At 47.7% G+C, this 27,445-nt stretch overlaps 1 protein-coding gene across 4 annotated transcripts in view; it reads right to left on the bottom strand.

Annotated features, from left to right (window-relative positions):
- Positions 1 to 27,445, bottom strand: part of LOC122552344 (phosphofurin acidic cluster sorting protein 2) — a 772,803-nt gene that overhangs the window by 481,772 nt on the left and 263,586 nt on the right. For all 4 annotated transcript variants that reach the window (XM_087984748.1, XM_087984739.1, XM_087984743.1 and 1 more), the window contains 2 exons: positions 26,046 to 26,171; positions 25,693 to 25,855 (listed from right to left, as the gene is read on the bottom strand). In XM_087984748.1, the coding sequence (XP_087840874.1) occupies positions 25,693 to 25,855; positions 26,046 to 26,171 (289 nt within the window). The remainder of the gene's footprint in view (positions 1 to 25,692; positions 25,856 to 26,045; positions 26,172 to 27,445) is intronic.

Genomic DNA, 27,445 nt, shown 5'->3' with positions numbered 1-27,445 from the left:
CAGTGCTGAGTGAATTACTCTCTCAGTGCTGGGTGAATTACACTCTTTCAGCGCTGGAAGAATTACTCTCTGTCAGTGCTGGGTAATTTACTCTCTCTCAATGTTGGGTGACTTACTCCCTCAGTGCTTGGTGAATTACTCTCTCTCAGTGCTGGGTGAATTCCTCTCTCAGTGTTGGGTGATTTACTCCCTCTCAGTGCTGGGCACATTAATCTCTCTCACACTGGGTGAATTAGTCCCTCACAGTGCAGGGTGAATTACTCCCTCTCAGAGCTGAGTGAATTACTCTCTCTCAGTGCTTAGTGAATTAGTCCCTCTCAGTGCTGAGTAAATTACTCTCTCTCAGTGTTGGGGGAATTACTCTCCCTCAGTGCTGGGTGAATTACTCTCTCTCAGTGCTGAGTGAATTACTCTCTCTCAGTGTTGGGTGATTTACTCCCTCTCAGTGCTGGGCACATTAATCTCTCTCACATTGGGTGAATTACTCCCTCTCAGTGAAGGGTGAATTACTCCCTCTCAGAGCTGAGTGAATTATTCTCTCTCAGTGCTTAGTGAATTAGTCCCTCTCAGTGCTGAGCGAATTACTCTCCCTCAGTGTTGGGTGAATTACTGTCTCACAGTGCTGCGTGATTTACTCCCTCACACTGTTGGGTGCATTACACTCTCTCAGTGCTGCGTGATTTACTCTCTCAGTGCTGGGTGAATTACACTCTTTCAGCGCTGGAAGAATTACTCTCTGTCAGTGCTGGGTAATTTACTCTCTCTCAATGTTGGGTGAATTCCTCTCTCAGTGCTTGGTGAATTACTCTCTCTCAGTGCTGTGTGAATTCCTCTCTCAGTGCTGGGTGATTTACTCTCTCTCAGTGCTTGCTGAATTAGTCCCTCTTGGTGCTGAGTGAACTACTATCTCTCAGTGCTGTGTGAACAACTGTCTCTCAGTTCAGGGTGAATTACTCATTCTCAGTGCTGGGTGATATACTCCCTCTCATTGCTGCGTGAATTACTCTCTCAGTGCGGGGTGAATTACTCCCTGTCAGTGCAGAGTGAATTACGCTCTTTCAGTGCTGGGTGAATTACTCTCTCTCGTGCTGGGTGATGTACTGTCTCTCAGTGCTGGGTGAGTTACTCTCTCAGTGCAGAGTGAATTACTCTCTTTCAGTGCTAGATGAATTACTCTCTCTCAGTGCAGAGTGAATTATTCTCTCTCAGTGCTGGGTGAATTCCTCTCTCAGTGCTGGGTGAATAACTCCTTCTCAGTGCTGGGTGAATTCCTCTCTCAGTGCTGGGTGAATAACTCCTTCTCAGTGCTGGGTGAATTAGTGCCTCTCAGTGCTTGGTGAATTAGTCCCCCTCGGTGCTGAGTGAAGTACTATCTCTCAGTGCTGGGTGAACTACTGTCTCTCAGTTCTGGGTGAATTACTCTCTCAGTGCTGGGTGAGTTACTCCCTCTCAGGGCTGGGTGCCTTACTTTCTCTCAGTGCTGGGCGTATTACTCACTCTCAGTACTGGATGAATTACTATCTCTCAGCATGGTGTGAATTATTGTCTCTCAGTACTCGGCGAATTACTGCCTCTCAGGACTGGGTGAAATACTCTCTCAATGTTGGGTGATTTACTCTCTCAGTGCTGGGCGAATTTCTCTCTCTCAGTGCTTGGGGAATTAGTCCCTCTCGGTGCTGAGTGAACTACTACCTCTCAGTGCTGGGTGAATTACTCCCTCCCATTGCTGAGTGAATTACTCTCTCTCAGTGCTGGATGAATTACTTTCTCTCAAAGCTGGGTGAATTACTCTCTCTCAGTGCTGAGTGAATTACTCTCTCTCAGTGCTGGGTGATTTACTCTCTCTCAGTGCTGGGTGAATTCCTCTCTCAGTGCTGGGTGAATAACTCCCTCACAGTGCTGGGTGAATTACTCTCTCTCAGTGCTGGATGAATTACTTTCTCTCAAAGCTGGGTGAATTACTCTCTCTCAGTGCTGGCTGCATTACTCCCTCTCAGTGCTGGGTGAATAACTCTCTCTCAGTGCTGGATGAATTACTCTCTCTAAGCACTGGGTGATTTACTCACTCTCAGCACAGAGTGAATTACTCTCTCAGTGCTGGGTGAATTACTCTCTCTCAGTGCTGGGTGAATTACTCTCTCTCAGCACTGGGTGATTTACTCTCAGCACAGAGTGAATTACTCTTTCTCAGCGCTGGGTGAATTACTCTCTCTCAGTGCTGGGTGAATTACTCTCTCTCAGCACTGGGTGATTTACTCTCAGCACAGAGTGAATTACTCTTTCTCAGTGCTAGGTGAAGTACTGTCTCTCAGTGCTGGGTGTATTACTCCCTCTCAGTGCTGAGTGAATTACTCTCTCTCAGTGCTGGGTGAATTACTCCCTCTCAGTGCAGAGTGAATTACTCTCTCTCAGTGCTGGGTGAATTACTCTTTCTCAGTGCTAGGTGAAGTACTGTCTCTCAGTGCTGGGTGTATTACTCCCTCTCAGTGCTGAGTGAATTACTCTCTCTCAGTGCTGGGTGAATTACTCCCTCTCAGAGCTGAGTGAATTACTCTCTCTCAGTGCTTGGTGAATTAGTCCCTCTCAGTGCTGAGTGAATTACTCTCTCTCAGTGCTGGGTGAATTACTCCCTCTCAGAGCTGAGTGAATTACTCTCTCTCAGTGCTTGGTGAATTACTCTCTCTCAGTGCTGAGTGAATTACTCTCTCTCAGTGTTGGGGGAATTACTCCCTCTCAGTGCTGAGTGAATTACTCTCTCTCCGTGCAGAGTGAATTACTCTCTCTCAGTGCAGAGTGAAGTACTGTCTCTCAGTGCTGGATGAATTACTCCCTCTCAGTGCAGAGTGAATTACTCTCTCTCAGGGCTGGGTGCATTACTCCCTCTCAGTGCTGGGTGAATTCCTCTCTCTCAGTGCTGGGTGAATTACTCCCTCTCAGTGCTGGGTGAATTACTCTCTCTCAGTGCTGAGTGAATTACTCTCTCTCAGTGTTGGGTGATTTACTCCCTCTCAGTGCTGGGCACATTAATCTCTCTCACACTGGGTGAATTACTGTCTCTCAGTGCTGTGTGAATTACTCTCTCTCAGTGCTTGGTGAATTAATCCCTCTGGGTGCTGAGTAAATTACACTCTCTCAGTGTTGGGGGAATTACTCTCCCTCAGTGCTGGGTGAATTACTCTCTCTCAGTGCTGAGTGAATTACTCTCTCTCAGTGTTGGGTGATTTACTCCCTCTCAGTGCTGGGCACATTAATCTCTCTCACATTGGGTGAATTACTCCCTCTCAGTGCTGAGTGAATTACTCTCTCTCAGTGCTGGGTGAATTACTCCCTCTCAGAGCTGAGTGAATTACTCTCTCTCAGTGCTTGGTGAATTAGTCCCTCTCAGTGCTGAGTGAATTACTCTCTCTCAGTGCTGGGTGAATTACTCCCTCTCAGAGCTGAGTGAATTACTCTCTCTCAGTGCTTGGTGAATTACTCTCTCTCAGTGCTGAGTGAATTACTCTCTCTCAGTGTTGGGGGAATTACTCCCTCTCAGTGCTGAGTGAATTACTCTCTCTCCGTGCAGAGTGAATTACTCTCTCTCAGTGCAGAGTGAAGTACTGTCTCTCAGTGCTGGATGAATTACTCCCTCTCAGTGCAGAGTGAATTACTCTCTCTCAGGGCTGGGTGCATTACTCCCTCTCAGTGCTGGGTGAATTCCTCTCTCTCAGTGCTGGGTGAATTACTCCCTCTCAGTGCTGGGTGAATTACTCTCTCTCAGTGCTGAGTGAATTACTCTCTCTCAGTGTTGGGTGATTTACTCCCTCTCAGTGCTGGGCACATTAATCTCTCTCACACTGGGTGAATTACTGTCTCTCAGTGCTGTGTGAATTACTCTCTCTCAGTGCTTGGTGAATTAATCCCTCTGGGTGCTGAGTAAATTACACTCTCTCAGTGTTGGGGGAATTACTCTCCCTCAGTGCTGGGTGAATTACTCTCTCTCAGTGCTGGGTGAATTACTCTCTCTCAGTGCTGAGTGAATTACTCTCTCTCAGTGTTGGGTGATTTACTCCCTCTCAGTGCTGGGCACATTAATCTCTCTCACATTGGGTGAATTACTCCCTCTCAGTGAAGGGTGAATTACTCCCTCTCAGAGCTGAGTGAATTACTCTCTCTCAGTGCTTAGTGAATTAGTCCCTCTCAGTGCTGAGCGAATTACTCTCCCTCAGTGTTGGGGGAATTACTGTCTCACAGTGCTGCGTGATTTACTCCCTCACACTGTTGGGTGCATTACTCTCTCTCAGTGCTGCGTGATTTACTCTCTCAGTGCTGGGTGAATTACACTCTTTCAGCGCTGGAAGAATTACTCTCTGTCAGTGCTGGGTGATTTACTCTCTCTCAATGTTGGGTGACTTACTCCCTCAGTGCTTGGTGAATTACTCTCTCTCAGTGCTGGGTGAATTCCTCTCTCAGTGCTGGGTGAATTACTCTCTCTCAGTGCTTGCTGAATTAGTCCCTCTTGGTGCTGAGTGAACTACTATCTCTCAGTGCTGGGTGAACAACTCTCTCTCAGTTCAGGGTGAATTACTCTCTCTCAGTGCTTGCTGAATTAGTCCCTCTTGGTGCTGAGTGAACTACTATCTCTCAGTGCTGGGTGAACTACTGTCTCTCAGTTCAGGGTGAATTACTCTCTCTCAGTGCTGGGTGATACACTCCCTCTCATTGCTGGGTGAATTACTCTCTCAGTGCTGGGTGAATTACTCTCTCTCAGCGCTAGAAGAATTACTCTCTCTCAGTGCTGCGTGATTTACTCTCTCAGTGCTGGGTGAATTACACTCTCTCAATGTTGGGTGACTTACTCCCTCAGTGCTGGGTGAATTCCTCTCTCTCTGCGCTGGGTGAATTCCTCTCTCAGTGCTGGGTGAATTCCACTCTCTCAGTGCTGGGTGATTTACTCTCTCTCAGCGCTTGCTGAATTAGTCCCTCTTGGTGCTGAGTGAACTACTATCTCTCAGTGCTGGGTGAACTACTGTCTCTCAGTTCAGGGTGAATTACTCTCTCTCAGTGCTGGGTGATATACTCCCTCTCATTGCTGGGTGAATTACTCTCTCAGTGCTGGGTGAATTACTCTCTCTCAGTGCTTGCTGAATTAGTCCCTCTTGGTGCTGAGTGAACTACTATCTCTCAGTGCTGGGTGAACTACTGTCTCTCAGTTCAGGGTGAATTACTCTCTCTCAGTGCTGGGTGATACACTCCCTCTCATTGCTGGGTGAATTACTCTCTCAGTGCTGGGTGAATTACTCCCTGTCAGTGCAGAGTGAATTACGCTCTCTCAGTGCTGGGTGAATTACTCTCTCTCGTGCTGGGTGATTTACCCCCTTTCAGTGCAGAGTGAATTACTCTCTCTCGTGCTGGGTGATGTACTGTCTCTCAGTGCTGGGTGAATTACTCTCTCTCGTGCTGGGTGATGTACTGTCTCTCAGTGCTGGGTGAATTACTCTCTCAGTGCAGAGTGAATTACTCTCTCAGAGCTGAGTGAATTACTCTCTTTCAGTGCTTGGTGAATTATTCCCTCTCGGTGCTGAGTGAATTACTCTCCCTCCATGTTGGGTGAATTACTGTCTCACAGTGCTGCCTGATTTACTCCCTCACAGTGCTGGGGGAATTACACTCTCTCAGCGCTAGAAGAATTACTCTCTCAGTGCTGGGTGATTTACTCTCTCAGTGCTGAGCGAATTACTCTCTCTCAGTGCTGGATGAATTACTTTCTCTCAGTGCTAGGTGAATTTCTCTCTCAGTGCTGGGTGAATAACTCCCTCGCACTGCTGGGTGAATTACTCTCTCTCACTGCTGGGTGAATTACTGTCTCACTGCTACCTGAACAACTGTATGTCAGTCGCAGGTGAATAAATTGCTGTCACTGCTGAGTGAATTACTCTCTCTCAGTATTGGGTGAATTACTCCCTCTCAGTGCAGAGTGAATTACTCTCTCTCAGTGCTGGGTGAATTACTCTCTCTCACTGCTGGGTGAATTACTCTCTCTCAGTGCTGGGTGAATTACTCCCTCTCAGTGCAGAGTGAATTACTCTCTCTCAGTGCTGGGTGAATTACTCTCTCTCAGTGCTGGGTGAATTACTCTCTCTCAGTGCTGGGTGAATTACTCTCTCTCAGTGCTGGGTGAATTACTCTCTCTCAGTGCTGGTTGAATTACTCTCTCTCAGTGCAGAGTGAATTACTCTCTCTCAGTGCTGGGTGAATAACTCCCTCTCAGTGCTGGGTGAATAACTCCCTCTCAGTGCTGGGTGAATTACTCTCTGTCAGTGCTGGGTGAATTACTCTCTCTCAGTGCTGGGTGAATTACTTTCTCTCAAAGCTGGGTGAATTACTCTCTCAGTGCTGGGTGAATAACTCCCTCTCAGTGCTGGTTGAATTACTCCCTCGCAGTGCTGGGTGAATAACTCCCTCTCAGTGCTGGATGAATTACTTTCTCTCAATGCTGGGTGAATTCCTCTCTCAGTGCTGGGTGAATAACTCCCTCTCAGTGCTGGGTGAATAACTCCCTCTCAGTGCTGGGTGAATTACTCTCTCTCAGTGCTGGGTGAATTACTCTCTCTCAGTGCTGGGTGAATTACTCTCTCTCAGTGCTGGGTGAATTACTCTCTCTCAGTGCTGGGTGATTTACTCTCTCAGTGCTGGGTGAATTACTCCCTCCTATTGCTGAGTGAATTACTCTCTCTCAGTGCTGGGTGATATACTCTCTCTCAGTGCTGGATGAATTACTCCCTCTCAGTGCTGGGTGAATTTCTCTCTCAGTGCTGGGTGAATTACTCCCTCTCAGTGCTGGGTGAATAACTCCCTTTCAGTGCTGGATGAATTACTCTCTCTCAGTGCTGGGTGATATACTCACTCTCAGCACAGAGTAAATTACTCTCTCAGTGCTGGATGAATTACTCTCTCTCAGTGCTGGGTGAAGTACTCTCTCTCAGTGCTGGATGAATTACTCTCTCTCAGTGCTGGGTGAATTATCGTCTCTCAGTGCTGGGTGAATTACTCTCTCTCAGTGCTGGATGAATTACTCTCTCTCAGTGCTGGGTGAATTATTCTCTCTAGGCGCTGGGTGATTTACTCACTCTCAGCGCAGAGTGAATTACTCCCTCTCAGTGCTGGGTGAATTATCGTCTCTCAGTGCTGAGTGAATTACTCTCTCTCAGTGCTGGGTGAATTACTCTCTCTTAGTGCTGGGTGAATTATCGTCTCTCAGTGCTGAGTGAATTACTCTCTCTCAGTGCTGGGTGAATTACTGTCTCTCAGTGCAGAGTGAACTGCTCTCTCTCAGTGCTGGGTGAATTACTCTCTCAGTGCTGGTAAAATTCCTCTCTCAGTGCTGGGTGAATGACTCCCTCTCAGTGCTGGGTGAATTACTGCCTCTCAGGACCGGGTGAATTACTCCCTCGCAGTGCTGGGTGAATTAATCTCTGAGTGCTGGGTGAATTACTCTCTCTCAGTGCTGGGTGAATTACTCTCTCTCAGTGCTGGGTGAATTACTCTCTCTCAGTGCTGGATGAATTACTCCCTCTCAGTGCTGGGTGAATTACTCTCTCTCAGTGCTGGATGAATTACTCCCTCTCAGTGCTGGGTGAATTACTCTCTCTCAGTGCTGGATGAATTACTCCCTCTCAGTGCTGGGTGAATTACTCTCTCTCAGTGCTGGGTGAATTACTCTCTCTCAGTGCTGGGTGAATTACTCTCTCTCAGTGCTGGGTGAATTACTCTCTCTCAGTGCTGGGTGAATTACTCTCTCTCAGTGCTGGGTGAATTACTCTCTCTCAGTGCTGGATGAATTACTCCCTCTCAGTGCTGGGTGAATTTCTCTCTCAGTGCTGGGTGAATTACTCCCTCTCAGTGCTGGGTGATTAACTCCCTCTCAGTGCTGGATGAATTACTCTCTCTCAGTGCTGGGTGATATACTCACTCTCAGCACAGAGTAAATTACTCTCTCAGTGCTGGATGAATTACTCTCTCTCAGTGCTGAGTGAATTACTCTCTCTCAGTGCTGGGTGAATTACTCTCTCTCAGTGCTGGGTGAATTACTCTCTCTCAGTGCTGGGTGAATTACTCTCTCTCAGTGCAGAGTGAACTACTCTCTCTCAGTGCTGGGTGAATTACTCTCTCAGTGCTGGTAGAATTCCTCTCTCAGTGCTGGGTGAATGACTCCCTCTCAGTGCTGGGTGAATTACTGCCTCTCAGGACCGGGTGAATTACTCCCTCGCAGTGCTGGGTGAATTACTCTCTGAGTGCTGGGTGAATTACTCCCTCTCAGTGCGGGGTGAATTACTCCCTCTCAGTGCTGGGTGAATTACTCTCTCTCAGTGCTGTGTGAATTACTCTCTCTCAGTGCTGGATGAATTACTCTCTCTCAGTGCTGTGTGAATTACTCTCTCTCAGTGCTTGCTGAATTACTGTCTCACTGCTATCTGTACTACTGTATGTCAGTCGCAGGTGAATAAATTGCTGTCAGTGCTGAGTGAATTACTGTCTCTCAATGCTGGGTGAATTACTCCCTCTCAGTGCATAGTGAATTAATGTCTCTCAGTGCTAGGTGAAGTATGGTGGCACAGTGGTTAGCACTGCCGCCTCACAGCGCCAGAGACCCAGGTTCAATTCCCGCCTCTGACGACTGACTGTGTGGAGTTTGCACGTTCTCCCCGTCTCTGCGTGGGTTTCCTCCGGGTGCTCCGGTTTCCTCCCACAGTCCAAAAATGTGCAGGTCAGGTGAATTGGCCACGCTAAATTGCCCATAATGTTAGGTAAGGGGCAAATGTAGGGGTATCGGTGGGTTGCGCTTCGGCGGGGCGGTGTGGACTTGTTGGGCCGAAGGGCCTGTTTCCACACTGTAAGTAATCTAATCTACTGTCTCTCAGTGCTGGATGAATTACTCCCTCTCAGTGCAGAGTGAATTACTCTCTCTCAGGGCTGGATGAATTACTCTCTCTCGGTTCTGGGTGATGTACTGACTCTCAGTGCTGGGTGCATTACTCCCTCTCAGTGCTGGGTGAATTCCTCCCTATCTCAGAGCTGAGTGAATTACTCTCTCTCAGTGCTTGGTGAATTAGTCCCTCTGCTGAGTGAATTACTCTCTATCAGTGTTGGGTGAATTACTGTCTCACAGTGCTGCGTGATTTACTCCCTCTCAGTACAGGGTGAATTCCTCCCTCTCAGTGCTAGGTGAATTACTCCCTCTCAGTGCTGGGTGATTTACTCCCTCACAGTGCTGGGTGAATTACACTCTCTCAGCACTGGAAAAATTACTCTCTCTCAGTGCTGGGTGAATTCCTCCCTCTCAGAGCTGAGTGAATTACTCTCTCTCAGTGCTTGGTGAATTAGTCCCTCTCAGTGCTGAGTGAATTACTCTCTCTCAGTGCTGGAAAAATTACTCTCTCTCAGTGCTAGGTGAATTTCTCTCTCAGTGCTGGGTGAATAACTCCCTCGCACTGCTGGGTGAATTACTCTCTCTCACTGCTGGGTGAATTACTGTCTCACTGCTACCTGAACAACTGTATGTCAGTCGCAGGTGAATAAATTGCTGTCACTGCTGAGTGAATTACTCTCTCTCAGTATTGGGTGAATTACTCCCTCTCAGTGCAGAGTGAATTACTCTCTCTCAGTGCTGGGTGAATTACTCTCTCTCACTGCTGGGTGAATTACTCTCTCTCAGTGCTGGGTGAATTACTCCCTCTCAGTGCAGAGTGAATTACTCTCTCTCAGTGCTGGGTGAATTACTCTCTCTCAGTGCTGGGTGAATTACTCTCTCTCAGTGCTGGGTGAATTACTCTCTCTCAGTGCTGGGTGAATTACTCTCTCTCAGTGCTGGTTGAATTACTCTCTCTCAGTGCAGAGTGAATTACTCTCTCTCAGTGCTGGGTGAATTACTCTCTCTCAGTACTGGGTGAATTGCTCTCTCTCAGTGTTGGGTGAACTACTGTCTCTCAGTTCAGGGTGAATTACTCTCTCTCAGTGCTTGCTGAATTAGTCCCTCTTGGTGCTGAGTGAACTACTATCTCTCAGTGCTGGGTGAACAACTGTCTCTCAGTGCTGGGTGAATTTCTCTCTCAGTGCTGGGTGAATTACACTCTCTCAGCGCTAGAAGAATTACTCTCTCTCAGTGCTGCGTGATTTACTCTCTCAGTGCTGGGTGAATTACACTCTCTCAATGTTGGGTGACTTACTCCCTCAGTGCTGGGTGAATTCCTCTCTCTCTGCGCTGGGTGAATTCCTCTCTCAGTGCTGGGTGAATTCCACTCTCTCAGTGCTGGGTGATTTACTCTCTCTCAGCGCTTGCTGAATTAGTCCCTCTTGGTGCTGAGTGAACTACTATCTCTCAGTGCTGGGTGAACTACTGTCTCTCAGTTCAGGGTGAATTACTCTCTCTCAGTGCTGGGTGATATACTCCCTCTCATTGCTGGGTGAATTACTCTCTCAGTGCTGGGTGAATTACTCTCTCTCAGTGCTTGCTGAATTAGTCCCTCTTGGTGCTGAGTGAACTACTATCTCTCAGTGCTGGGTGAACTACTGTCTCTCAGTTCAGGGTGAATTACTCTCTCTCAGTGCTGGGTGATACACTCCCTCTCATTGCTGGGTGAATTACTCTCTCAGTGCTGGGTGAATTACTCCCTGTCAGTGCAGAGTGAATTACGCTCTCTCAGTGCTGGGTGAATTACTCTCTCTCGTGCTGGGTGATTTACCCCCTTTCAGTGCAGAGTGAATTACTCTCTCTCGTGCTGGGTGATGTACTGTCTCTCAGTGCTGGGTGAATTACTCTCTCTCGTGCTGGGTGATGTACTGTCTCTCAGTGCTGGGTGAATTACTCTCTCAGTGCAGAGTGAATTACTCTCTCAGAGCTGAGTGAATTACTCTCTCTCAGTGCTTGGTGAATTATTCCCTCTCGGTGCTGAGTGAATTACTCTCCCTCCGTGTTGGGTGAATTACTGTCTCACAGTGCTGCCTGATTTACTCCCTCACAGTGCTGGGGGAATTACACTCTCTCAGCGCTAGAAGAATTACTCTCTCAGTGCTGGGTGATTTACTCTCTCAGTGCTGAGCGAATTACTCTCTCTCAGTGCTGGATGAATTACTTTCTCTCAAAGCTGGGTGAATTACTCTCTCAGTGCTGGGTGAATAACTCTCTCTCAGTGCTGGGTGAATTAGTGCCTCTCAGTGCTTGGTGAATTAGTCCCCCTCGGTGCTGAGTGAAGTACTATCTCTCAGTGCTGGGTGAACTACTGCCTCTCAGTTCTGGGTGAATTACTCTCTCAGCGCTTGGTGAGTTACTCCCTCTCAGGGCTGGGTGCATTACTTTCTCTCAGTGCTGGGCGTATTACTCACTCTCAGTACTGGATGAATTACTATCTCTCAGCATTGTGTGAATTATTGTCTCTCAGAACTCGGCGAATTACTGCCTCTCAGGACTGGGTGAAATACTCTCTCAGTGTTGGGTGATTTACTCTCTCAGTGCTGGGCGAATCTCTCTCTCTCAGTGCTTGGTGAATTAGTCCCTCTCCGTGCTGAGTGAACTACTACCTCACAGTGCTGGGTAAATTACTGTCTCTCAATGCTGGTTGATTTACTCCCTCTCAGTGCTGGGTGATTTACCCCCTTTCAGTGCAGAGTGAATTACTCTCTCTCAGTGCTTGGTGAATTAGTCCTTCTCAGTGCTGAGTGAATTACTCTCCCTCAGTGTTGGGTGAATTACTGCCTCACAGTGCTGCGTGATTTACTCCCTCACAGTGCTGGGGGAATTACACTCTCTCAGCGCTAGAAGAATTACTCTCTCTCAGTGCTTTGTGAATTTCTCTCTCAGTGCTGGGTGAATAACTCCCTCTCAGTGCTGGGTGAATAACTCCCTCTCAGTGCTGGGTGAATTACTCTCTGTCAGTGCTGGGTGAATTACTCTCTCTCAGTGCTGGGTGAATTACTTTCTCTCAAAGCTGGGTGAATTACTCTCTCAGTGCTGGGTGAATAACTCCCTCTCAGTGCTGGTTGAATTACTCCCTCGCAGTGCTGGGTGAATAACTCCCTCTCAGTGCTGGATGAATTACTTTCTCTCAATGCTGGGTGAATTCCTCTCTCAGTGCTGGGTGAATAACTCCCTCTCAGTGCTGGGTGAATAACTCCCTCTCAGTGCTGGGTGAATTACTCTCTCTCAGTGCTGGGTGAATTACTCTCTCTCAGTGCTGGGTGAATTACTCTCTCTCAGTGCTGGGTGAATTACTCTCTCTCAGTGCTGGGTGATTTACTCTCTCAGTGCTGGGTGAATTACTCCCTCCTATTGCTGAGTGAATTACTCTCTCTCAGTGCTGGGTGATATACTCTCTCTCAGTGCTGGATGAATTACTCCCTCTCAGTGCTGGGTGAATTTCTCTCTCAGTGCTGGGTGAATTACTCCCTCTCAGTGCTGGGTGAATAACTCCCTTTCAGTGCTGGATGAATTACTCTCTCTCAGTGCTGGGTGATATACTCACTCTCAGCACAGAGTAAATTACTCTCTCAGTGCTGGATGAATTACTCTCTCTCAGTGCTGGGTGAAGTACTCTCTCTCAGTGCTGGGTGATTTACTCTCTCTCAGTGCTGGGTGAATTATCGTCTCTCAGTGCTGGGTGAATTACTCTCTCTCAGTGCTGGATGAATTACTCTCCCTCAGTGCTGGGTGATATACTCACTCTCAGCGCAGAGTGAATTACTCTCTCAGTGCTGGATGACTTACTCTCTCTCAGTGCTGGGTGAATTATCGTCTCTCAGTGCTGGGTGAATTACTCTCTCTCAGTGCTGGGTGAATTACACTCTCTCAGTGCTGGATGAATTACTCTCTCTCAGTGCTGGGTGAATTATTCTCTCTAGGCGCTGGGTGATTTACTCACTCTCAGCGCAGAGTGAATTACTCCCTCTCAGTGCTGGGTGAATTATCGTCTCTCAGTGCTGAGTGAATTACTCTCTCTCAGTGCTGGGTGAATTACTCTCTCTTAGTGCTGGGTGAATTATCGTCTCTCAGTGCTGAGTGAATTACTCTCTCTCAGTGCTGGGTGAATTACTGTCTCTCAGTGCAGAGTGAACTGCTCTCTCTCAGTGCTGGGTGAATTACTCTCTCAGTGCTGGTAGAATTCCTCTCTCAGTGCTGGGTGAATGACTCCCTCTCAGTGCTGGGTGAATTACTGCCTCTCAGGACCGGGTGAATTACTCCCTCGCAGTGCTGGGTGAATTAATCTCTGAGTGCTGGGTGAATTACTCCCTCTCAGTACAGGGTGAATTACTCCCTCTCAGTGCTGGGTGAATTACTCTCTCAGTGTTGGGTGAATTACTCTCTCTCAGTGCTGGATGAATTACTCCCTCTCAGTGCTGGGTGAATTACTCTCTCTCAGTGCTGGGTGAATTACTCTCTCTCAGTGCTGGATGAATTACTCCCTCTCAGTGCTGGGTGAATTACTCTCTCTCAGTGCTGGATGAATTACTCCCTCTCAGTGCTGGGTGAATTACTCTCTCTCAGTGCTGGGTGAATTACTCCCTCTCAGTGCTGGGTGAATTACTCTCTCTCAGTGCTGGGTGAATTACTCTCTCTCAGTGCTGGGTGAATTACTCTCTCTCAGTGCTGGGTGAATTACTCTCTCAGTGCTGGGTGAATTACTCTCTCTCAGTGCTGGGTGAATTACTCTCTCTCAGTGCTGGGTGAATTACTCTCTCTCAGTGCTGGGTGAATTACTCTCTCTCAGTGCTGGATGAATTACTCCCTCTCAGTGCTGGGTGAATTTCTCTCTCAGTGCTGGGTGAATTACTCCCTCTCAGTGCTGGGTGATTAACTCCCTCTCAGTGCTGGATGAATTACTCTCTCTCAGTGCTGGGTGATATACTCACTCTCAGCACAGAGTAAATTACTCTCTCAGTGCTGGATGAATTACTCTCTCTCAGTGCTGAGTGAATTACTCTCTCTCAGTGCTGGGTGAATTACTCTCTCTCAGTGCTGGGTGAATTACTCTCTCTCAGTGCAGAGTGAACTACTCTCTCTCAGTGCTGGGTGAATTACTCTCTCAGTGCTGGTAGAATTCCTCTCTCAGTGCTGGGTGAATGACTCCCTCTCAGTGCTGGGTGAATTACTGCCTCTCAGGACCGGGTGAATTACTCCCTCGCAGTGCTGGGTGAATTACTCTCTGAGTGCTGGGTGAATTACTCCCTCTCAGTGCGGGGTGAATTACTCCCTCTCAGTGCTGGGTGAATTACTCTCTCAGTGCTGGGTGAATTACTCTCTCTCAGTGCTTGCTGAATTAGTCCCTCTTGGTGCTGAGTGAACTACTATCTCTCAGTGCTGGGTGAACTACTGTCTCTCAGTTCAGGGTGAATTACTCTCTCTCAGTGCTGGGTGATACACTCCCTCTCATTGCTGGGTGAATTACTCTCTCAGTGCTGGGTGAATTACTCTCTCTCAGTGCTTGCTGAATTAGTCCCTCTTGGTGCTGAGTGAACTACTATCTCTCAGTGCTGGGTGAACTACTGTCTCTCAGTTCAGGGTGAATTACTCTCTCTCAGTGCTGGGTGATACACTCCCTCTCATTGCTGGGTGAATTACTCTCTCAGTGCTGGGTGAATTACTCCCTGTCAGTGCAGAGTGAATTACGCTCTCTCAGTGCTGGGTGAATTACTCTCTCTCGTGCTGGGTGATTTACCCCCTTTCAGTGCAGAGTGAATTACTCTCTCTCGTGCTGGGTGATGTACTGTCTCTCAGTGCTGGGTGAATTACTCTCTCTCGTGCTGGGTGATGTACTGTCTCTCAGTGCTGGGTGAATTACTCTCTCAGTGCAGAGTGAATTACTCTCTCAGAGCTGAGTGAATTACTCTCTCTCAGTGCTTGGTGAATTATTCCCTCTCGGTGCTGAGTGAATTACTCTCCCTCCGTGTTGGGTGAATTACTGTCTCACAGTGCTGCCTGATTTACTCCCTCACAGTGCTGGGGGAATTACACTCTCTCAGCGCTAGAAGAATTACTCTCTCAGTGCTGGGTGATTTACTCTCTCAGTGCTGAGCGAATTACTCTCTCTCAGTGCTGGATGAATTACTTTCTCTCAAAGCTGGGTGAATTACTCTCTCAGTGCTGGGTGAATAACTCTCTCTCAGTGCTGGGTGAATTAGTGCCTCTCAGTGCTTGGTGAATTAGTCCCCCTCGGTGCTGAGTGAAGTACTATCTCTCAGTGCTGGGTGAACTACTGCCTCTCAGTTCTGGGTGAATTACTCTCTCAGCGCTTGGTGAGTTACTCCCTCTCAGGGCTGGGTGCATTACTTTCTCTCAGTGCTGGGCGTATTACTCACTCTCAGTACTGGATGAATTACTATCTCTCAGCATTGTGTGAATTATTGTCTCTCAGAACTCGGCGAATTACTGCCTCTCAGGACTGGGTGAAATACTCTCTCAGTGTTGGGTGATTTACTCTCTCAGTGCTGGGCGAATCTCTCTCTCTCAGTGCTTGGTGAATTAGTCCCTCTCCGTGCTGAGTGAACTACTACCTCACAGTGCTGGGTAAATTACTGTCTCTCAATGCTGGTTGATTTACTCCCTCTCAGTGCTGGGTGATTTACCCCCTTTCAGTGCAGAGTGAATTACTCTCTCTCAGTGCTTGGTGAATTAGTCCTTCTCAGTGCTGAGTGAATTACTCTCCCTCAGTGTTGGGTGAATTACTGCCTCACAGTGCTGCGTGATTTACTCCCTCACAGTGCTGGGGGAATTACACTCTCTCAGCGCTAGAAGAATTACTCTCTCTCAGTGCTTTGTGAATTTCTCTCTCAGTGCTGGGTGAATAACTCCCTCTCAGTGCTGGGTGAATAACTCCCTCTCAGTGCTGGGTGAATTACTCTCTGTCAGTGCTGGGTGAATTACTCTCTCTCAGTGCTGGGTGAATTACTTTCTCTCAAAGCTGGGTGAATTACTCTCTCAGTGCTGGGTGAATAACTCCCTCTCAGTGCTGGTTGAATTACTCCCTCGCAGTGCTGGGTGAATAACTCCCTCTCAGTGCTGGATGAATTACTTTCTCTCAATGCTGGGTGAATTCCTCTCTCAGTGCTGGGTGAATAACTCCCTCTCAGTGCTGGGTGAATAACTCCCTCTCAGTGCTGGGTGAATTACTCTCTCTCAGTGCTGGGTGAATTACTCTCTCTCAGTGCTGGGTGAATTACTCTCTCTCAGTGCTGGGTGAATTACTCTCTCTCAGTGCTGGGTGATTTACTCTCTCAGTGCTGGGTGAATTACTCCCTCCTATTGCTGAGTGAATTACTCTCTCTCAGTGCTGGGTGATATACTCTCTCTCAGTGCTGGATGAATTACTCCCTCTCAGTGCTGGGTGAATTTCTCTCTCAGTGCTGGGTGAATTACTCCCTCTCAGTGCTGGGTGAATAACTCCCTTTCAGTGCTGGATGAATTACTCTCTCTCAGTGCTGGGTGATATACTCACTCTCAGCACAGAGTAAATTACTCTCTCAGTGCTGGATGAATTACTCTCTCTCAGTGCTGGGTGAAGTACTCTCTCTCAGTGCTGGGTGATTTACTCTCTCTCAGTGCTGGGTGAATTATCGTCTCTCAGTGCTGGGTGAATTACTCTCTCTCAGTGCTGGATGAATTACTCTCCCTCAGTGCTGGGTGATATACTCACTCTCAGCGCAGAGTGAATTACTCTCTCAGTGCTGGATGACTTACTCTCTCTCAGTGCTGGGTGAATTATCGTCTCTCAGTGCTGGGTGAATTACTCTCTCTCAGTGCTGGGTGAATTACACTCTCTCAGTGCTGGATGAATTACTCTCTCTCAGTGCTGGGTGAATTATTCTCTCTAGGCGCTGGGTGATTTACTCACTCTCAGCGCAGAGTGAATTACTCCCTCTCAGTGCTGGGTGAATTATCGTCTCTCAGTGCTGAGTGAATTACTCTCTCTCAGTGCTGGGTGAATTACTCTCTCTTAGTGCTGGGTGAATTATCGTCTCTCAGTGCTGAGTGAATTACTCTCTCTCAGTGCTGGGTGAATTACTGTCTCTCAGTGCAGAGTGAACTGCTCTCTCTCAGTGCTGGGTGAATTACTCTCTCAGTGCTGGTAGAATTCCTCTCTCAGTGCTGGGTGAATGACTCCCTCTCAGTGCTGGGTGAATTACTGCCTCTCAGGACCGGGTGAATTACTCCCTCGCAGTGCTGGGTGAATTAATCTCTGAGTGCTGGGTGAATTACTCCCTCTCAGTACAGGGTGAATTACTCCCTCTCAGTGCTGGGTGAATTACTCTCTCAGTGTTGGGTGAATTACTCTCTCTCAGTGCTGGATGAATTACTCCCTCTCAGTGCTGGGTGAATTACTCTCTCTCAGTGCTGGGTGAATTACTCTCTCTCAGTGCTGGATGAATTACTCCCTCTCAGTGCTGGGTGAATTACTCTCTCTCAGTGCTGGATGAATTACTCCCTCTCAGTGCTGGGTGAATTACTCTCTCTCAGTGCTGGGTGAATTACTCCCTCTCAGTGCTGGGTGAATTACTCTCTCTCAGTGCTGGGTGAATTACTCTCTCTCAGTGCTGGGTGAATTACTCTCTCTCAGTGCTGGGTGAATTACTCTCTCAGTGCTGGGTGAATTACTCTCTCTCAGTGCTGGGTGAATTACTCTCTCTCAGTGCTGGGTGAATTACTCTCTCTCAGTGCTGGGTGAATTACTCTCTCTCAGTGCTGGATGAATTACTCCCTCTCAGTGCTGGGTGAATTTCTCTCTCAGTGCTGGGTGAATTACTCCCTCTCAGTGCTGGGTGATTAACTCCCTCTCAGTGCTGGATGAATTACTCTCTCTCAGTGCTGGGTGATATACTCACTCTCAGCACAGAGTAAATTACTCTCTCAGTGCTGGATGAATTACTCTCTCTCAGTGCTGAGTGAATTACTCTCTCTCAGTGCTGGGTGAATTACTCTCTCTCAGTGCTGGGTGAATTACTCTCTCTCAGTGCAGAGTGAACTACTCTCTCTCAGTGCTGGGTGAATTACTCTCTCAGTGCTGGTAGAATTCCTCTCTCAGTGCTGGGTGAATGACTCCCTCTCAGTGCTGGGTGAATTACTGCCTCTCAGGACCGGGTGAATTACTCCCTCGCAGTGCTGGGTGAATTACTCTCTGAGTGCTGGGTGAATTACTCCCTCTCAGTGCGGGGTGAATTACTCCCTCTCAGTGCTGGGTGAATTACTCTCTCAGTGCTGGGTGAATTACTCTCTCTCAGTGCTTGCTGAATTAGTCCCTCTTGGTGCTGAGTGAACTACTATCTCTCAGTGCTGGGTGAACTACTGTCTCTCAGTTCAGGGTGAATTACTCTCTCTCAGTGCTGGGTGATACACTCCCTCTCATTGCTGGGTGAATTACTCTCTCAGTGCTGGGTGAATTACTCTCTCTCAGTGCTTGCTGAATTAGTCCCTCTTGGTGCTGAGTGAACTACTATCTCTCAGTGCTGGGTGAACTACTGTCTCTCAGTTCAGGGTGAATTACTCTCTCTCAGTGCTGGGTGATACACTCCCTCTCATTGCTGGGTGAATTACTCTCTCAGTGCTGGGTGAATTACTCCCTGTCAGTGCAGAGTGAATTACGCTCTCTCAGTGCTGGGTGAATTACTCTCTCTCGTGCTGGGTGATTTACCCCCTTTCAGTGCAGAGTGAATTACTCTCTCTCGTGCTGGGTGATGTACTGTCTCTCAGTGCTGGGTGAATTACTCTCTCTCGTGCTGGGTGATGTACTGTCTCTCAGTGCTGGGTGAATTACTCTCTCAGTGCAGAGTGAATTACTCTCTCAGAGCTGAGTGAATTACTCTCTCTCAGTGCTTGGTGAATTATTCCCTCTCGGTGCTGAGTGAATTACTCTCCCTCCGTGTTGGGTGAATTACTGTCTCACAGTGCTGCCTGATTTACTCCCTCACAGTGCTGGGGGAATTACACTCTCTCAGCGCTAGAAGAATTACTCTCTCAGTGCTGGGTGATTTACTCTCTCAGTGCTGAGCGAATTACTCTCTCTCAGTGCTGGATGAATTACTTTCTCTCAAAGCTGGGTGAATTACTCTCTCAGTGCTGGGTGAATAACTCTCTCTCAGTGCTGGGTGAATTAGTGCCTCTCAGTGCTTGGTGAATTAGTCCCCCTCGGTGCTGAGTGAAGTACTATCTCTCAGTGCTGGGTGAACTACTGCCTCTCAGTTCTGGGTGAATTACTCTCTCAGCGCTTGGTGAGTTACTCCCTCTCAGGGCTGGGTGCATTACTTTCTCTCAGTGCTGGGCGTATTACTCACTCTCAGTACTGGATGAATTACTATCTCTCAGCATTGTGTGAATTATTGTCTCTCAGAACTCGGCGAATTACTGCCTCTCAGGACTGGGTGAAATACTCTCTCAGTGTTGGGTGATTTACTCTCTCAGTGCTGGGCGAATCTCTCTCTCTCAGTGCTTGGTGAATTAGTCCCTCTCCGTGCTGAGTGAACTACTACCTCACAGTGCTGGGTAAATTACTGTCTCTCAATGCTGGTTGATTTACTCCCTCTCAGTGCTGGGTGATTTACCCCCTTTCAGTGCAGAGTGAATTACTCTCTCTCAGTGCTTGGTGAATTAGTCCTTCTCAGTGCTGAGTGAATTACTCTCCCTCAGTGTTGGGTGAATTACTGCCTCACAGTGCTGCGTGATTTACTCCCTCACAGTGCTGGGGGAATTACACTCTCTCAGCGCTAGAAGAATTACTCTCTCTCAGTGCTTTGTGAATTTCTCTCTCAGTGCTGGGTGAATAACTCCCTCTCAGTGCTGGGTGAATAACTCCCTCTCAGTGCTGGGTGAATTACTCTCTGTCAGTGCTGGGTGAATTACTCTCTCTCAGTGCTGGGTGAATTACTTTCTCTCAAAGCTGGGTGAATTACTCTCTCAGTGCTGGGTGAATAACTCCCTCTCAGTGCTGGTTGAATTACTCCCTCGCAGTGCTGGGTGAATAACTCCCTCTCAGTGCTGGATGAATTACTTTCTCTCAATGCTGGGTGAATTCCTCTCTCAGTGCTGGGTGAATAACTCCCTCTCAGTGCTGGGTGAATAACTCCCTCTCAGTGCTGGGTGAATTACTCTCTCTCAGTGCTGGGTGAATTACTCTCTCTCAGTGCTGGGTGAATTACTCTCTCTCAGTGCTGGATGAATTACTCTCTCTCAGTGCTGGGTGATTTACTCTCTCAGTGCTGGGTGAATTACTCCCTCCTATTGCTGAGTGAATTACTCTCTCTCAGTGCTGGGTGATATACTCTCTCTCAGTGCTGGATGAATTACTCCCTCTCAGTGCTGGGTGAATTTCTCTCTCAGTGCTGGGTGAATTACTCCCTCTCAGTGCTGGGTGAATAACTCCCTTTCAGTGCTGGATGAATTACTCTCTCTCAGTGCTGGGTGATATACTCACTCTCAGCACAGAGTAAATTACTCACTCAGTGCTGGATGAATTACTCTCTCTCAGTGCTGGGTGAAGTACTCTCTCTCAGTGCTGGGTGATTTACTCTCTCTCAGTGCTGGGTGAATTATCGTCTCTCAGTGCTGGGTGAATTACTCTCTCTCAGTGCTGGATGAATTACTCTCCCTCAGTGCTGGGTGATATACTCACTCTCAGCGCAGAGTGAATTACTCTCTCAGTGCTGGATGACTTACTCTCTCTCAGTGCTGGGTGAATTATCGTCTCTCAGTGCTGGGTGAATTACTCTCTCTCAGTGCTGGGTGAATTACTCTCTCTCAGTGCTGGATGAATTACTCTCTCTCAGTGCTGGGTGAATTATTCTCTCTAGGCGCTGGGTGATTTACTCACTCTCAGCGCAGAGTGAATTACTCCCTCTCAGTGCTGGGTGAATTATCGTCTCTCAGTGCTGAGTGAATTACTCTCTCTCAGTGCTGGGTGAATTACTCTCTCTTAGTGCTGGGTGAATTATCGTCTCTCAGTGCTGAGTGAATTACTCTCTCTCAGTGCTGGGTGAATTACTGTCTCTCAATGCAGAGTGAACTGCTCTCTCTCAGTGCTGGGTGAATTACTCTCTCAGTGCTGGTAGAATTCCTCTCTCAGTGCTGGGTGAATGACTCCCTCTCAGTGCTGGGTGAATTACTGCCTCTCAGGACCGGGTGAATTACTCCCTCGCAGTGCTGGGTGAATTAATCTCTGAGTGCTGGGTGAATTACTCCCTCTCAGTACAGGGTGAATTACTCCCTCTCAGTGCTGGGTGAATTACTCTCTCAGTGTTGGGTGAATTACTCTCTCTCAGTGCTGGATGAATTACTCCCTCTCAGTGCTGGGTGAATTACTCTCTCTCAGTGCTGGGTGAATTACTCTCTCTCAGTGCTGGATGAATTACTCCCTCTCAGTGCTGGGTGAATTACTCTCTCTCAGTGCTGGATGAATTACTCCCTCTCAGTGCTGGGTGAATTACTCTCTCTCAGTGCTGGGTGAATTACTCCCTCTCAGTGCTGGGTGAATTACTCTCTCTCAGTGCTGGGTGAATTACTCTCTCTCAGTGCTGGGTGAATTACTCTCTCTCAGTGCTGGGTGAATTACTCTCTCTCAGTGCTGGGTGAATTACTCTCTCTCAGTGCTGGGTGAATTACTCTCTCTCAGTGCTGGGTGAATTACTCTCTCTCAGTGCTGGGTGAATTACTCTCTCTCAGTGCTGGATGAATTACTCCCTCTCAGTGCTGGGTGAATTTCTCTCTCAGTGCTGGGTGAATTACTCCCTCTCAGTGCTGGGTGATTAACTCCCTCTCAGTGCTGGATGAATTACTCTCTCTCAGTGCTGGGTGATATACTCACTCTCAGCACAGAGTAAATTACTCTCTCAGTGCTGGATGAATTACTCTCTCTCAGTGCTGAGTGAATTACTCTCTCTCAGTGCTGGGTGAATTACTCTCTCTCAGTGCTGGGTGAATTACTCTCTCTCAGTGCAGAGTGAACTACTCTCTCTCAGTGCTGGGTGAATTACTCTCTCAGTGCTGGTAGAATTCCTCTCTCAGTGCTGGGTGAATGACTCCCTCTCAGTGCTGGGTGAATTACTGCCTCTCAGGACCGGGTGAATTACTCCCTCGCAGTGCTGGGTGAATTACTCTCTGAGTGCTGGGTGAATTACTCCCTCTCAGTGCGGGGTGAATTACTCCCTCTCAGTGCTGGGTGAATTACTCTCTCAGTGTTGGGTGAATTACTCTCTCTCAGTGCAGAGTGAATTACTCTCTCTCAGTGCTGGATGAATTACTCTCTCTCAGTGCTGTGTGAATTACTCTCTCTCAGTGCTTGCTGAATTACTGTCTCACTGCTATCTGTACTACTGTATGTCAGTCGCAGGTGAATAAATTGCTGTCAGTGCTGAGTGAATTACTGTCTCTCAATGCTGGGTGAATTACTCCCTCTCAGTGCATAGTGAATTAATGTCTCTCAGTGCTAGGTGAAGTATGGTGGCACAGTGGTTAGCACTGCCGCCTCACAGCGCCAGAGACCCAGGTTCAATTCCCGCCTCTGACGACTGACTGTGTGGAGTTTGCAAGTTCTCCCCGTCTCTGCGTGGGTTTCCTCCGGGTGCTCCGGTTTCCTCCCACAGTCCAAAAATGTGCAGGTCAGGTGAATTGGCCACGCTAAATTGCCCATAATGTTAGGTAAGGGGCAAATGTAGGGGTATCGGTGGGTTGCGCTTCGGCGGGGCGGTGTGGACTTGTTGGGCCGAAGGGCCTGTTTCCACACTGTAAGTAATCTAATCTAATCTACTGTCTCTCAGTGCTGGATGAATTACTCCCTCTCAGTGCAGAGTGAATTACTCTCTCTCAGGGCTGGATGAATTACTCTCTCTCGGTTCTGGGTGATGTACTGACTCTCAGTGCTGGGTGCATTACTCCCTCTCAGTGCTGGGTGAATTCCTCCCTATCTCAGAGCTGAGTGAATTACTCTCTCTCAGTGCTTGGTGAATTAGTCCCTCTGCTGAGTGAATTACTCTCTATCAGTGTTGGGTGAATTACTGTCTCACAGTGCTGCGTGATTTACTCCCTCTCAGTACAGGGTGAATTCCTCCCTCTCAGTGCTAGGTGAATTACTCCCTCTCAGTGCTGGGTGATTTACTCCCTCACAGTGCTGGGTGAATTACACTCTCTCAGCACTGGAAAAATTACTCTCTCTCAGTGCTGGGTGAATTCCTCCCTCTCAGAGCTGAGTGAATTACTCTCTCTCAGTGCTTGGTGAATTAGTCCCTCTCAGTGCTGAGTGAATTACTCTCTCTCAGTGCTGGAAAAATTACTCTCTCTCAGTGCTAGGTGAATTTCTCTCTCAGTGCTGGGTGAATAACTCCCTCTCAGTGCTGGGTGAATTACTCCCTCGCACTGCTGGGTGAATTACTCTCTCTCACTGCTGGGTGAATTACTGTCTCACTGCTACCTGAACAACTGTATGTCAGTCGCAGGTGAATAAATTGCTGTCACTGCTGAGTGAATTACTCTCTCTCAGTATTGGGTGAATTACTCCCTCTCAGTGCAGAGTGAATTACTCTCTCTCAGTGCTGGGTGAATTACTCTCTCTCAGTGCTGGGTGAATTACTCTCTCTCAGTGCTGGGTGAATTACTCCCTCTCAGTGCAGAGTGAATTACTCTCTCTCAGTGCTGGTTGAATTACTCTCTCTCAGTGCTGGGTGAATTACTCTCTCTCAGTGCTGGGTGAATTACTCTCTCTCAGTGCTGGATGAATTACTCTCTCTCAGTGCTGGTTGAATTACTCTCTCTCAGTGCAGAGTGAATTACTCTCTCTCAGTGCTGGGTGAATAACTCCCTCTCAGTGCTGAGTGAATTACTCCCTCTCACTGCTGGGTGAATTACTGTCTCACTGCTACCTGAACAACTGTATGTCAGTCGCAGGTGAATAAATTGCTGTCACTGCTGAGTGAATTACTCTCTCTCAGTGTTGGGTGAATTACTCCCTCTCAGTGCAGAGTGAATTACTCTCTCTCAGTGCTGGATGAATTACTCTCTCTCAGTGCAGAGGGAATTACTCTCTCTCACTGCTGGGTGAATTACTCTCTCTCAGTGCTGGGTGAATTACTCTCTCTCAGTGCTGGATGAATTACTCTCTCTCAGTGCAGAGTGAATTACTCTCTCTCAGTGCTGGTTGAATTACTCTCTCTCAGTGCTGGGTGAATTACTCTCTCTCAGTGCTGGGTGAATTACTCTCTCTCAGTGCTGGGTGAATTACTCTCTCTCAGTGCTGGGTGAATTACTCTCTCTCAGTGCTGGGTGAATTACTCTCTCTCAGTGCTGGATGAATTACTCCCTCTCAGTGCTGGGTGAATTTCTCTCTCAGTGCTGGGTGAATTACTCCCTCTCAGTGCTGGGTGAATAACTCCCTCTCAGTGCTGGATGAATTACTCTCTCTCAGTGCTGGGTGATATACTCACTCTCAGCACAGAGTAAATTACTCTCTCAGTGCTGGATGAATTACTCTCTCTCAGTGCTGAGTGAATTACTCTCTCTCAGTGCTGGGTGAATTACTCTCTCTCAGTGCTGGGTGAATTACTCTCTGAGTGCTGGTTGAATTACTCTCTCTCAGTGCTGAGTGAATTACTCTCTCTCAGTGCTGGGTGAATTACTCTCTCTCAGTGCTGGATGAATTACTCTCTCTCAGTGCAGAGTGAATTACTCTCTCTCAGTGCTGGGTGAATTACTCTCTCTCAGTGCTGGGTGAATTACTCTCTCAGCGCTGGGTGAATTACTCTCTCTCAGTGCTGGGTGAATTATCTCTCAGTGCTGGGTGAATTACTCTCTCTCAGTGCTGAGTGAATTACTCTCTCTCAGCACTGAGTGAATTACTCTCTCTCAGTGCTGGGTGAATTACTCTCTCTCAGTGCTGAGTGAATTACTCTCTCTCAGTGCTGGGTGAATTACTCTCTCTCAGTGCAGAGTGAATTACTCTCTCTCAGTGCTGGGTGAATTACTCTCTCTCAGTGCTGGGTGAATTACTCTCTCTCAGTGCTGAGTGAATTACTCTCTCTCAGTGCAGAGTGAACTACTCTCTCTCAGTGCTGAGTGAATTACTCTCTCTCAGTGCTGGGTGAATTACTCTCTCTCAGTGCAGAGTGAATTACTCTCTCTCAGTGCTGAGTGAATTACTCTCTCTCAGTGCTGGGTGAATTACTCTCTCTCAGTGCTGGGTGAATTACTCTCTCTCAGTGCAGAGTGAATTACTCTCTCTCAGTGCTGAGTGAATTACTCTCTCTCAGTGCTGGGTGAATTACTCTCTCTCAGTGCAGAGTGAATTACTCTCTCTCAGTGCTGAGTGAATTACTCTCTCTCAGTGCTGGGTGAATTACTCTCTCTCAGCGCTGATTGAATTACTCTCTCTCAGTGCTGAGTGAATTACTCTCCCTCAGTGCTGGGTGAATTACTCTCTCTCAGTGCTGGGTGAATTACTCTCTCTCAATGCGGGGTGAATTACTGACTCTGTTGATTTCTGATTGTATTCGGTTGGATACAGGTTCTCTGTTTTTCACAGAGAACTTGCTCCTCAGTTGGTTTAACATTTGCAGCTTGTGGAAATTCAGATTGTTAGAATATTCACCACAGCTTACCTGTCTGAAATGTTTGACCTACTTTGATAAAAACCTTGACACAAATATCACTATTTAAGGGCTAAATGCACACACTCACACAACCAAGTTATATACCTGAGGCTTTTGTCTTAGGCCCTGATTGTACATTGCTATCTTCATGGTCGATTGGCTGGCTGGAGAGAGAGTAGATACTGATTTCAGCGACCCGCACTGAAGAATCTTTCATGTTGGAGTGAAGTCCAAGTACTTGTCCCCCATCCGTGGGATGTTGCATGACCTGACAATGAATGAAGAATGAGTACTACACGGTCTTGCAAGAGTGAATGATTCAATTTTTTCACAAGACGAAGGTGAGAACATGAGGTTGGAGGTGACAATGTATTCAAGCAGACTGGCCTATGATTGAGAAAAGGAATGACAAGGGAATCTGTAGCAGTTCTCTATAATGTTTGGCAATGATAGCTTACCTCTGCCATATCGAGTGTCCCCAGTGCCAGTGTCTTGTAACCCAGAATTGTCCGGTTTTTATACCTTTTCCTCCTCTGTAACATTATCTGCAGTTTGTTTGCATCTCTCTTCAGGAAGTGGGGATACTGACAATGGAATCAAACACAACTATCTTCAGTCCATTTAGACCAGAACAAGAATAAAATTGCCTCTTTGAGCTCATTGTTTCACTCAGTCTTCTGAAAAATCAAACTTTTACTCATATGCTTACTTCTCCCTCCATTGTTTTTGAAAATGCAGAAGGAACAAAACAGTAAACACTTCTCATCAATCAAACAGAATGATAGATTCCATAACACTCGAATCTCAGTCAGCAACTGAGTGGACTCAACTCTATTTAAGGTGAATCTGTTAATTAGATTAGATTACATTTAGATTAGATTACATTACAGTGTAGAAACAGGCCCTTCGGCCCAACAAGTCCACATCGACCCGCCGAAGCGAAACCCACCCATACCCCTACATTTACCCCTTACCTAACACTACTGGCAATTTAGCATGGCCAATTCACCTGACCCTGCACATCTTTTGGACTGTGGGAGGAAACCGGAGCACCCGGAGGAAACCCACGCAGACACGCGGAGAACGTGCAAACTCCACACAGCCAGTCGCCTGAGGCGGGAATTGAACCCGGGTCTCAGGCGCTGTGAGGCAGCAGTGCTAACCACTGTGCCACCGTGCCGCCCACAAGCAGATTCATTGTCAGCAGATAGCTGATGAGCTATATGTTCCCTGGACCTGCTGTGGAAGGGGGAACTGATGAAATCCTGGCGCTGTCACTGGACTAGTACACCAGATGCTCAGGTTAAAACTGCACACACATCCAGCTGGTAGAATTTAAATTCAGTTAATGACTTGGATTGAAAACTAGTCTTGGTGACCATGAATTTATGATCGACTGCCCTAAAAATCCATTTGGTTCAACAACGTGCTTTATAGGAGACCTGCCACCCTTACACCAATAGTGAAAGGGGATTCCACAGCCAGGGGATGGAGCAGCTGTCTCTGTGGGAGTAAGGGTAGTTCCAGGATGGTGTGTTGCTTCCCTAAGACGCACACAGAGCAGCTGCAGGACATCCTCTGGGGTGAGAGGGTATGTTGGTACCGAGGATATCGGGAGGAAGAGGAATGAGGCAGGTTTCACTGAGTTGGGAAGGAAAACAAAATGTAGGACCTTGAGCTGTAACCCAGGGATTCCTCCCCGTGCCACGTACACGTGAACATAAGAACCATAGCATTTACCAAGTGAACACGTGGCTGAAACGCTGGTCTAGGAGGGAGGGTGCATCAGGTCTCTGAGGCACTAGCACTGACTCTGGGGCAGGGGGACCTGTACAAGATGGACAGGTGACACCTTCAT

The sequence above is a fragment of the Chiloscyllium plagiosum genome, unplaced genomic scaffold (genome assembly GCF_037043375.1).
Source record: "Chiloscyllium plagiosum isolate Xiang-an unplaced genomic scaffold, Cpla_swu_hap1 HiC_scaffold_3, whole genome shotgun sequence".
NCBI classification, from domain to species: domain Eukaryota; kingdom Metazoa; phylum Chordata; class Chondrichthyes; order Orectolobiformes; family Hemiscylliidae; genus Chiloscyllium; species Chiloscyllium plagiosum.
This window is presented reverse-complemented; position numbering and strand designations above follow the sequence as displayed.